Source organism: Schistocerca nitens, chromosome 1 (assembly GCF_023898315.1).
Source record: "Schistocerca nitens isolate TAMUIC-IGC-003100 chromosome 1, iqSchNite1.1, whole genome shotgun sequence".
NCBI classification, from domain to species: Eukaryota; Metazoa; Arthropoda; class Insecta; order Orthoptera; family Acrididae; genus Schistocerca; species Schistocerca nitens.
The window spans coordinates 113,682,767-113,696,213 of record NC_064614.1 but is presented as its reverse complement, the minus strand read 5'-3'; the positions used below and the strand labels follow the sequence as shown (position 1 = coordinate 113,696,213).

The window sequence follows — 13,447 nt, the reverse complement described above, 5'->3', positions numbered from 1 at the left end:
CTATTAAATTTTCGTCTCCCTTCACTACCTGAATAATTTCTTTTTATCTCGTCATACATTTCATCTATTTCTTCATCATCTGCAGAGCTAGTTGGCATATAAACTTGTACTACTGTAGTAGGTATGGGCTTTGTGTCTATCTTGGCCACAATAATGCGTTCACTATGCTGTTTGTAGTAGCTAACCCGCACTCCTATTTTTTTATTCATTATTAAACCTACTCCTGCATTACTCCTATTTGATTTTGTATTTATAACCCTGTATTCACCTGACCAAAAGTCTTGTTCCTCCTGCCACCGAACTTCACTAATTCCCACTATATCTAACTTTAACCTATCCATTTCCCTTTTTAAATTTTCTAACCTACCGGCCCGATTAAGTGATCTGACATTCCACACTCCGATCCGTAGAACGCCAGTTTTCTTTCTCCTGATAACGTCGTCCTCTTGAGTAGTCCCCGCCCGGAGATCCGAATGGGGGACTATTTTACCTCCGGAATATTTTACCCAAGAGGACGCCATCATCATTTAATCATACAGTAAAGCTGCATGTCCTCGGGAAAAATTACGGCTGTAGTTTCCCCTTGCTTTCAGCCGTTCGCAGTACCAGCACAGCAATGCCGTTTTGGTTAATGTTACAAGGCCAGATCAGTCAATCATCCAGACTGTTGCCCCTGCAACTACTGAAAAGGCTGCTGCCCCTCTTCAGGAACCACATGTTTGTCTGGCCTCTCAACAGATACCCCTCCGTTGTGGTTGCACCTACGGTACGGCCATCTGTGTCGCTGAGGCACGCAAGCCTCCCCACCAACGGCAAGGTCCATGGTTCATGGGGGAAGCCCTAGAACTTAGAACTACTTAACCCTAACTAACCTATGTACATCACATCCAAGTTCCACATCACATCTAAGTTCCCTAGAATTTAGAACTAATTCACCCTAACTAACCTATGTACATTACACACATCCAGGCCGAGGCAGGATTCGAACCTGAGACTGTAGCGGCCGCGCAGTTCCATACTGAAGCGCCTAGAACCGCTCGGCCACAGCGCCCGACCGTGGTCAAATACAACAGGCTTGGTTGGTATTTGCATTTACGTCCAGGCATGCATTTTTCGTCGTGTTTCCATATTTTTGTCCGACTCCTGTAGACCTCAACAATTCTTTCTTAATGGGACTACATCGACAGTTGTAGGAAACTAAATAAAACTTCACGGACTGAGAGAGCATATGTTATTTCAGTGATTACAAAATCTAGTGAAATTTACAAAGAACTTTGCAGTATGAGCCCACTTATCACTTTGACTTTGCATCCCGTACCATGGTGCCAGGAGTAATACCGCTATGCCTCTATGTGTTTAGTCGGTAACGTAATTTTCTGCACAACTTAACTAATTTCCCGTAGAGGTAAATGGCTGAATACGTGCTTAAGTGTGAGATTCATGTGATTTTTAATTAGTGTATAACACCACACCTTTTCAGTAAAACGAAATACAATCACTCGCTTAAACTGGCAATGTTCCTTTCTTCTTCGCATACTACTAAGCGAACTTTGATCCTCAAGTTTGCACACCCAACGGTACACCAGCTTAATTAGATACGTGTTAATTTCATCCGGAACAATTTAATCAACAGGAAAAAATTAAATAATTTTAAATGATTGTACAGGATGGCGCGTATAGGCAGGCGGTGGGCGTAGTGGAATAATAGCGTAATTTTTAGAGAAATGCCATTTATTGGCTAAAGCATGTTGAAAGGGGATACATAGGCCTAGGGAGGTGAGGGTGAGCCAGAGCTTACAATTTGGCGAACATTGTTCGCGAAGCTACCGAAAGTTGTTGTCTGCCAAAACTAAGTCCACAGTGCCGCAGCACCGGGAGAAGCGGGAGATGTTCAATGCTACAGGGCGCGCATCCGACTCGCGGGTGAGCAAGAATACCAGAGAGCGAGCCCGGCGACGGGCGGCCGGGTATGTTCGACGCACCACGCGGCTTCCTCCGCCCTGATTGGTCAGGACCGAGCAAACCGTGCGGGCGGCATGGAACTTTCCAGAGGATTCCCTGCTAAGCGACGCCTGGGGCGGCGTTACCTCGTCAGCATATGAGAGAGGCGCGTGGACAAGGTGCCCTTCACTGGTGCTGACTTCCTGTTATTAGACTGTGGGACGAAAGAATTTACAGGCAGCTAACACTGCCGGCCGTCACTTGGCCGCAATGGAAAAATGAAGTTACCGTTTGAAAGTTCATATAATAAAGTAAAATCTCTTACTCTCTGGCTCATCCTTTACAGATGTAAGGACTAGTTTCACTCTGAAGCTTAGTCAACTAAAATACTATCCATCTAACGTGCCATTGACATGTAAACACCATTCGACGGTTTCGCAATACGACACTAATAGGAATGGTAGGACTAGTATCGTCGAATCAAGCGAATGTGAATGATGTAGTCCTTCGAAGAACAAGTCGATATGCTTTTCATTTACGGAGAATGCCAATGAAATTCAGTGAGAGCTAGAGACTTATACGCTGAAAGATATCCTCAAGGTACTCACCCTACACGTCATACATTTAAATATGTGTATGATAAATTAAGAACAGCTGGATCTTTAACGTATCGGAAACATATCCGGCAAAGGAAAGTTACTAACGAGAAAACGGACATTGGTACTCTTGTCACTGTTATTCGAGGTCCTTGTGTTAGTTCGCGTCAAATCGCAAGGGAATCTGTCATGAGCCAGAATAGTGTTGTTCTGCATGGCCATAGATATCATCCTAACCATCTTAGTCTCCACCAAGAATTAACTGGTACGGATTGTATGCGTCGCATTGAATTCTGTCGATGGGCTCAACTTCAGATTCAGAGGAACGACACATTTATTAATTTGATTTTATTTGCTGACGAAGCTTCATTCACGAACCGTGGAAATGTTAATTTGCATAACATGCATTATTGGGCAACTGAAAATCCATATTGGCTCCTTGGTCGGTGGATGTATGGTGTGGGATTCTCGAGGACAGAATTATAGGCCCCTATTTCATCGAAGAAAGGAAGTACACCACATTCCTGCAAGAAACATTAAGTCTGTTATTGGAAGAAATACCTTAGGAACAGGATGTGGTATCAACACGATGGGTGTCCGGCACATTTTTCGCTGATGGCTAGAAATGAGTTGCAGAGACAATTCCTAAATCGTTGGATTGGACGCGGAGGAGATGTGTCGTGGCCACCTCGTTCGCCAGACTTGACGCCTCTAGATTTTTTTTCTTAAGGGGATTCGTAAAAGACATTGTTTATAAAGACGTTCCGACTACACCTGAAGATATGCGAAAGATAATTGTCAGAGCATGTGCTTCAATAAGTGGCGATGTGATAAGGAAAACCACTCAATCCATGATAAGAAGATTGCAGCACTGCAGTGATACTAATGGTCATCACTCCGAACACCTTCTGTAAATGGACGTTCATACCACCTTTTTGACCTTCGTTGACTTTCAAAGACCTTGCTGTTGCGCATCATTTTATTCGTCTCGATAGCCGCTATCAGAAAATAAATACCAAACTATAGCATCCCATTTAAAAAGCAAAGTTGACCATCATATCTCTGACGCGACCCCACCTAGCAGCAAAAAACCAACGTCATATTATGGTCCCCGTTGTCCCATGCAACTTTTGTCCCACAAACTTTTCAGCTCCTATCATACTTTCGGAGTTATTCTTCGTGGCAATAGTTAGTGACTCACCCTGTAGTTTCAGAACAGCATGAAATGATTAATCTGCAGTGCAAGCAGAACGTTCACAGGCAGTAACGAATGCGAACTGAAGTCTTGGAGCCGAGGAGCAAAGTAACTAAAACTGCAGAGAAAATCGCAATGCGCAATATCCGTTTGCAAGTCATTACGCACTATAAATTTACCACAGTCGGGAAATACTCACTCAATGAGAACCCAACTGTGAGCCTATGTTCATTAACAAAAATGGTTCAAATGGCTCTGAGCACTATGGGACTTAACATCTGAGCTCATCAGTCCCCTAGAACTTAGAACTACTTAAACCTAACTAACCTAAGGACATCACACACATCCATGCCCGAGGCAGGATTCTAACCTGCGACCGTAGCGGTCGCGAGGTTCCAGACTGAAGCGCCTAGAACCGCTCGGCCACACCGGCCGGCTGTTCATTAACACTCAGAGTTCCAAAATATTTCTAAGCTCCGAAACGATCGACACCGAAAATATTTCCAAGTCCGAATTACCACACTTAAACCCAAGGAGCTCTCTGGCCGCACAGTCTCTTCAAAAATCTTACCAAGACCAGCCTCACTGACCAAACGACGAAGACGAGACGAGCACCACTTGCTTTGTTTATATAAACCTTGGCCATGTGACTACTACCTTACTCGATACTCGATACAACAATTTATAGTTTGACCATTATTTGTAAGACTCGACGTAGTATAATACTTACACATTTTAAATATATACAGCTAATTCTCCTAGTTGATTAGCAACACCATTATTCAATTTTAAACATAGCAATATTAACTGACTCTATTCAGATTTCTACACCACAAATGGAATTGCACTAAAATTAATCACTACAGCAACTCTATTCACGTTGGCGCTGCAGTCCTATGTAAGTCAAATGATAATATAAGTCATATTAAGTTACACTTCCCCCATGAACCATGGACCTTGCCGTTGGTGGGGAGGCTTGCGTGCCTCAGCGATACAGATGGCCGTACCGTAGGTGCAACCACAACGGAGGGGTATCTGTTGAGAGGCCAGACAAACATGTGGTTCCTGAAGAGGGGCAGCAGCCTTTTCAGTAGTTGCAGGGGCAACAGTCTGGATGATTGACTGATCTGGCCTTGTAACATTAACCAAAACGGCCTTGCTGTGCTGGACTGCGAACGGCTGAAAGCAAGGGGAAACTACAGCCGTAATTTATCCCGAGTACATGCAGCTTTACTGTATGATTAAATGATGATGGCGTCCTCTTGGGTAAAATATTCCGGAGGTAAAATAGTCCCCCATTCGGATCTCCGGGCGGGGACTACTCAAGAGGACGTCGTTATCAGGAGAAAGAAAACTGGCATTCTACGGATCGGAGCGTGGAATGTCAGATCCCTTAATCGGGCAGGTAGGTTAGAAAATTTAAAAAGGGAAATGGATAGGTTAAAGTTAGATATAGTGGGAATTAGTGAAGTTCGGTGGCAGGAGGAACAAGACTTCTGGTCAGGTGATTACAGGGTTATAAATACAAAATCAAATAGGGGTAATGCAGGAGTAGGTTTAATAATGAATAAAAAAGTAGGAGTGCGGGTTAGCTACTACAAACAGCATAGTGAACGCATTATTGTGGCCAAGATAGACACAAAGCCCATGCCTACTACAGTAGTACAAGCTTATATGCCAACTAGCTCTACAGATGATGAAGAAATTGATGAAATGTATGACGAGATAAAAGAAATTATTCAGGTAGTGAAGGGAGACGAAAATTTAATAGTCATGGGTGACTGGAATTCGTCAGTAGGAAAAGGGAGAGAAGGAAACATAGTAGGTGAATATGGATTGGGGGGAAGGAATGAAAGAGGAAGCCGCCTGGTAGAATTTTGCACAGAGCACAACTTAATCATAGCTAACACTTGGTTCAAGAATCATAAAAGAAGGTTGTATACCTGGAAGATTCCTGGAGATACTAAAAGGTATCAGATAGATTATATAATGGTAAGACAGAGTTGTAGGAACCAGGTTTTAAATTGTAAGACATTTCCAGTGGCAGATGTGGGTTCTGACCACAATCTATTGGTTATGAACTGCAGATTGAAACTGAAGAAACTGCAAAGAGGTGGGAATTTGAGGAGATGGGACCTGGATAAACTGAAAGAACCAGAGGTTGGTAGAGAGTTTCAGGGAGAGCATAAGGGAACAATTGACAGGAATGGGGGAAAGAAATACAGTAGAAGAAGAATGGGTAGCTCTGAGGGATGAAGTAGTGAAGGCAGCAGAGGATCAAGTAGTTAAAAAGACGAGGGCTAATAGAAATCCTTGGGTAACAGAAGAAATATTGAATTTAATTGATGAAACGAGAAAATATAAAAATGCAGTAAATGAAGCAGGCAAAAAGCAATACAAACGTCTCAAAAATGAGATCGACAGGAAGTGCAAAATGGCTAAGCAGGGATGGCTAGAGAACAAATGTAAGGATGTAGAGGCTTGTCTCACTAGGGATAAGATAGATACTGCCTACAGGAAAATTAAAGAGACCTTTGGAGAGAAGAGAACCACTTGTATGAATATCAAGAGCTCAGATGGCAACCCAGTTCTAAGCAAAGAAGGAAAGGCAGAAAGGTGGAAGGAGTATATAGAGGGTTTATACAAGGGCGATGTACTTGAGGATTATATTATGGAAATGGAAGAGGATGTAGATGAAGATGAAATGGGAGATAAGATACTGCGTGAAGAGTTTGACAGAGCACTGAAAGACCTGAGTCGAAACAAGGCCCCGGGAGTAGACAACATTCCATTAGAACTACTGATGGCCTTGGGAGAGCCAGTCATGACAAAACTCTACCATCTGGTGAGCAAGATGTATGTAACATGCGAAATACCCACAGACTTCAAGAAGAATATAATAATTCCAATCACAAAGAAAGCAGGTGTTGACAGATGTGAAAATTACCGAACTATCAGTTTAATAAGTCACAGCTGCAAAATACTAACGCGAATTCTTTACAGACGAATGGAAAAACTGGTAGAAGCGGACCTCGGGGAAGATCAGTTTGGATTCCGTAGAAATGTTGGAACACGTGAGGCAATACTAACCTTACGACTTATCTTAGAAGAAAGATTGAGAAAAGGCAAACCTACGTTTCTAGCATTTGTAGACTTAGGGAAAGCTTTTGACAACGTTAACTGGAATACTCTCTTTCAAATTCTGAAGGTGGCAGGGGTAAAATACAAGGAGCGAAAGGCTATTTACAATTTGTACAGAAACCAGATGGCAGTTATAAGAGTCGAGGGGCATGAAAGGGAAGCAGTGGTTGGGAAAGGAGTGAGACAGGGTTGTAGCCTCTCCCCGATGTTGTTCAATCTGTATATTGAGCAAGCAGTAAAGGAAACAAAAGAAAAATTCGGAGTAGGTATTAAAATTCATGGAGAAGAAGTAAAAACTTTGAGGTTCGCCGATGACATTGTAATTCTGTCAGAGACAGCAAAGGACTTGGAAGAGCAGTTGAACGGAATGGACAGTGTCTTGAAAGGAGGATATAAGATGAACATCAACAAAAGCAAAACGAGGATAATGGAATGTAGTCAAATTAAATCGGGTGATGCTGAGGGGATTAGATTAGGAAATGAGACACTTAAAGTAGTAAAGGAGTTTTGCTATTTAGGGAGTAAAATAACTGATGATGGTCGAAGTAGAGAGGATATAAAATGTAGACTGGCAATGGCAAGGAAATCGTTTCTGAAGAAGAGAAATTTGTTAACATCGAGTATAGATTTAAGTGTCAGGAAGTCGTTTCTGAAAGTATTTGTATGGGATGTAGCCATGTGTGGAAGTGAAACATGGACGTTAAATAGTTTGGCCAGGAAGAGAATAGAAGCTTTCGAAATGTGGTGCTACAGAAGAATGCTGAAGATAAGGTGGGTAGATCACGTAACTAATGAGGAGGTATTGAATAGGATTGGGGAGAAGAGAAGTTTGTGGCACAACCTGACTAGAAGAAGGGATCGGTTGGTAGGACATGTTTTGAGGCATCAAGGGATCACAAATTTAGCATTGGAGGGCAGCGTGGAGGGTAAAAATCGTAGAGGGAGATCAAGAGATCAATACACTAAGCAGATTCAGAATGATGTAGGTTGCAGTAGGTACTGGGAGATGAAGAAGCTTGCACAGGATAGAGTAGCATGGAGAGCTGCATCAAACCAGTCTCAGGACTGAAGACCACAACAACAACATTAAGTTACAAAAAAGCCTTTAAATAAACATGTGGATTGATGGGATAATGGAAGAGCTCTCTCATGCTGGCGATAATCGTTTGTGTATATCTGAAGAAATATTTGTTTTGGCCTCGGTTTTAAACTTGCTCAATGAATAGTTTATAACTATATGTTTAAAAATAATAGAAACATCTTGATTTCCGCAAGGCGTTCGATACAGTTCCCCACAGTTGTTTAATGAACAAAGTGAGAGCATATGGAATATCAGGCCAATTGTGTGATTGGATTGAAGAGTTCTTAGATAACAGAACGCAGCATGTCATTCTCAATGGAGAGAAGGATTCCGAAGTAAGAGTGATTTCAGGTGTGCCGTATGGGAGCGTCATAGGACCGTTGCTGTTCACAATATACATAAATGACCTTGTGGATGACATCGGAAGTTCACTGAGGCTTTTTGCAGATGATGCTGTGGTGTATCGAGAGGCTGTAACAATGGAAAATTGTACTGAAATGCAGGAGGATCTGCATCGAATTGACGCATGGTGCAGGGAATGGCAATTGAATCTCAATGTAGACAAGTGTAATGTGCTGCGAATACATAGAAAGATAGTTCCCTTATCATTTAACTACAAAATAGCAGGTCAGCAACTGGAAACAGTTAATTCCATAAATTATCTGGGAGTACGCATTAGGAATGATTTAAAATGGAATGATCATATAAAGTTGATCGTCGGTAAAGCAGATGCCAGACTGAGATTCATTGGAAGAATCCTAAGGAAATGCAATCCGAAAACAAAGGAAGTAGGTTACAGTACGCTTGTTCGCCCACTGCTTGAATACTGCTCAGCAGTGTGGGATCCGTACCAGAGAGGGTTGATAGAAGAGATAGAGAAGATCCAACGGAGAGCAGCGCGCTTCGTTGCAGGATCATTTAGTAATCGCGAAAGCGTTACGGAGATGATAGATAAACTCCAGTGGAAGACTTTGCAGGAGAGACGCTCAGTAGCTCGGTACGGGCTTTTGTAAAAGTTTCGAGAACATACCTTCACCGAAGAGTCAAGCAGTATATTGCTCCCTCCTACGTATATCTCGCGAAGAGACCATGAGGATAAAATCAGAGAGAAGCACAGAAGCATACCAACACTCCTTCTTTCCACGAACAATACGAGATTGGAATAGAAGGGAGAACCGATAGAGGTACTCAGGGTACCCTCCGCCACACACCGTCTGGTGGCTTGCGGAGTATGGATGTATATGTAGATGTAGATTCCCTACAGAATATGAAGAGCTACATAACGGTGTGTCACATGCATATATTGCGTGTTTTTACCGATTTTTGTTGGTTTCATTAACAAAGTTAGTGTTCATCGTTAACAGCTTTGTTAATGATATACAGGGCTTTTGAAAAAAAAGAAGCAAACTTCGAACATTTATTGCTCCCAAACTACAAAAGATAGAAACACAATTCCAACGTTCCTGAAAAGAGAAATTCAAATTTTTCTGCATTCAATGTGAGCACCATGTGTTACACGACAAATTACGAAACGTTGGCTCATTTCCTGCCACACACGAAGCAGCTGGTCTCTCGTTATGGAATTCACAGTTTCAACAAAGCGATGTCACAGAATTTCAAGTGCCAGGCATAGGGAGGATAAAAATGCGGTATTTTACGTAACCCACCAAATAAAAGTGACAAGGTGTGAGGCCTGGAGACCTGGGAGGCCGCCGGCGATGAAGTTCATATTCAGCTCCTCCTCTTTCAATTCAACGTCCTGGAATGGTGTCATTCAGGTAACTTCTGGCGTGCTTAGCGGAATTGTCTTAGCACGTCCGCGTTTTTATCCCCCCTTATGCCTGACACCCTTTACATTCTGCGACACCGCACTGTTGAAACTGTGAATTCGACGAGAGATCAGCCGCTTCATGTGCGTCAGGAACATGGTGTTCGCAATGAATGAATGAATTTGAACTTTTCTCTTTCCGGGAACGTTGAAATTGTGTTTCTATCTTTTGCAGTTTGGAACCAATAAATGTTTTAAATTTGTTACTTCTTTTTGAATATATATATATATATACACTCCTGGAAATGGAAAAAAGAACACATTGACACCGGTGTGTCAGACCCACCATACTTGCTCCGGACACTGCGAGAGGGCTGTACAAGCAATGATCACACGCACGGCACAGCGGACACACCAGGAACCGCGGTGTTGGCCGTCGAATGGCGCTTGCTGCGCAGCATTTGTGCACCGCCGCCGTCAGTGTCAGCCAGTTTGCCGTGGCATACGGAGCTCCATCGCAGTCTTTAACACTGGTAGCATGCCGCGACAGCGTGGACGTGAACCGTATGTGCAGTTGACGGACTTTGAGCGAGGGCGTATAGTGGGCATGCGGGAGGCCGGGTGGACGTACCGCCGAATTGCTCAACACGTGGGGCGTGAGGTCTCCACAGTACATCGATGTTGTCGCCAGTGGTCGGCGGAAGGTGCACGTGCCCGTCGACCTGGGACCGGACCGCAGCGACGCACGGATGCACGCCAAGACCGTAGGATCCTACGCAGTGCCGTAGGGGACCGCACCGCCACTTCCCAGCAAATTAGGGACACTGTTGCTCCTGGGGTATCGGCGAGGACCATTCGCAACCGTCTCCATGAAGCTGGGCTACGGTCCCGCACACCGTTAGGCCGTCTTCCGCTCACGCCCCAACATCGTGCAGCCCGCCTCCAGTGGTGTCGCGACAGGCGTGAATGGAGGGACGAATGGAGACGTGTCGTCTTCAGCGATGAGAGTCGCTTCTGCCTTGGTGCCAATGATGGTCGTATGCGTGTTTGGCGCCGTGCAGGTGAGCGCCACAATCAGGACTGCATACGACCGAGGCACACAGGGCCAACCCCGGCATCATGGTGTGGGGAGCGATCTCCTACACTGGCCGTACACCACTGGTGATCGTCGAGGGGACACTGAATAGTGCACGGTACATCCAAACCGTCATCGAACCCATCGTTCTACCATTCCTAGACCGGCAAGGGAACTTGCTGTTCCAACAGGACAATGCACGTCCGCATGTATCCCGTGCCACCCAACGTGCTCTAGAAGGTGTAAGTCAACTACCCTGGCCAGCAAGATCTCCGGATCTGTCCCCCATTGAGCATGTTTGGGACTGGATGAAGCGTCGTCTCACGCGGTCTGCACGTCCAGCACGAACGCTGGTCCAACTGAGGCGCCAGGTGGAAATGGCATGGCAAGCCGTTCCACAGGACTACATCCAGCATCTCTACGATCGTCTCCATGGGAGAATAGCAGCCTGCATTGCTGCGTAAGGTGGATATACACTGTACTAGTGCCGACATTGTGCATGCTCTGTTGCCTGTGTCTATGTGCCTGTGGTTCTGTCAGTGTGATCATGTGATGTATCTGACCCCAGGAATGTGTCAATAAAGTTTCCCCTTCCTGGGACAATGAATTCACGTTCTTATTTCAATTTCCAGGAGTGTATATATATATATATATATATATATATATATATTGTGTGTGTGTGTATCAGTTTATGGTTTTAGCCGGCTTGCTGTTCATAGTATTGCGCGAGCACCGCTGACTTTTTAGGAGTGCATCTGCAATAGAATTTATATAGAAACACCTGTTCGACTGATTGTTGGATATTGTTCATCTGTTGGTGACCATTGCCAAGGTGATTAAACAGAAGTACCTCGCGTTTCGTTGCGGGATTGTTTAGTCGGCGGAAACTATGAGAGTGGCGTTTTGCTTCACAGGGAGGTCGGCTGTTGAAATTCCAAGAACGTATGTTCAAGGACGAGCCAATGGATCTTGGTTGACACAATTTGTTCATCAGTGAAGAATTCAATGACACATCTCTGTTAGTTAGCTAGCTGCATGTCCTATAGATTATTCAGCATAATTCTTTGCATTATGTTTAAGTGTGAGTCAAACCAGGTGTGTGTAAAGCCACCAGTTCTATAAAAACTGAGTTTTTCTGAGGGTATTACATGATGTACACCTTTGAAAGCTCACAAAAAATACAGGCCGGCGATATTTTGTTATTTAAGGCTTGTGATATTTAATGAGTAAATGCATAAATGGCAATCTCAGTCGAGCAATCTTTCTAGAATCGAAATTGTGAAATTCTAAATAAATTGTTTCGTTAAATATGAGACTACTATCGAGCACATTGCTTTTCCAAATATTTTGGAAAAAGATGGACGATATTTATGTAACTGTATTACACGCACCTCGATGTTGTTGCCAGCTGTCATGCCTACAATTTTCTGCGGTTTCTCCCTGCGTACATGTAGTAGAGTATTCAGACGTTTTGCTGTGAACTGGACACCAAGCGAAGCACACGCGTTGTGTTCTTCTCCCGCAGTCGCCGGTCCAATCCCTGGAGCAGCTGGCGCGCCAGAGCCGCATCAACTACACGGTCGTGATGAACTCAGACACGCACGAGTACTTCCGCAACATGAAGAACGCCGAGGACGTGCTCTACAAGTAAGTCGACCCCACACTACTCCATTATCATTATCATCACCGAAGTTTTGTCCTGTTTCTAAAGCAGGCCGTGCACAATTGTGCATTGGGTAAAACACTGGACTCCTATCTGAGACGGTGGGAGGTGGGGGTGGGGAGGGGGGGGGCGGCATTTCAAGTCCCAACCCGCCATCCGGATGCTTCCTTCGAAAAGGAGACGGCCACTTTCCTTCTCTATCCCTTCTCAACCTGAGCTTGTGCTCCTATTCTAACAGTTGGGTCTAAGATTTTTGAATGCTGCACCCTAATATTCTTAGTTATAAAAATGTATCACTCATATATCATATAAAAATTAGCAGTTGTAGTAGTACTAGTGGCAGCAGTAGTTTTATTCATCTGTTGATCACTTTTACATGGAATCGTTCCGTATTTCTAGATTTCCACAAGGCTTTTGACACTGTACCACCCAAGTGGCTTGTAGTGAAATTGCGTGCTTATGGAATATCGTCTCAGTTATGTGACTGGATTCGTTATTTTCTGTCAGAGAGTCACAGTTCGTAGTAACTGACGGTAAGTCATCAAGCAAAACAGAAGTGATTTCTGGCGTTCCTCAAGGTAGTGTTATAGGCCCCATGCTGTTCCTTATACACTCCTGGAAATTGAAATAAGAACACCGTGAATTCATTGTCCCAGGAAGGGGAAACTTTATTGACACATTCCTGGGGTCAGATACATCACATGATCACACTGACAGAACCACAGGCACATAGACACAGGCAACAGAGCATGCACAATGTCGGCACTAGTACAGTGTATATCCACCTTACGCAGCAATGCAGGCTGCTATTCTCCCATGGAGACGATCGTAGAGATGCTGGATGTAGTCCTGTGGAACGACTTGCCATGCCATTTCCACCTGGCGCCTCAGTTGGACCAGCGTTCGTGCTGGACGTGCAGACCGCGTGAGACGACGCTTCATCCAGTCCCAAACATGCTCAATGGGGGACAGATCCGGAGATCTTGC

General features: G+C 44.2%; 1 protein-coding gene across 1 annotated transcript in view; it reads left to right on the top strand.

Moving 5' to 3' along the window:
• Positions 1-13,447, top strand: part of LOC126234649 (ionotropic receptor 25a-like) — a 313,787-nt gene that overhangs the window by 256,297 nt on the left and 44,043 nt on the right. The window contains exon 13 of the mRNA XM_049943384.1: positions 12,323-12,444. Within this exon, the coding sequence (XP_049799341.1) occupies positions 12,323-12,444 (122 nt within the window). The remainder of the gene's footprint in view (positions 1-12,322; positions 12,445-13,447) is intronic.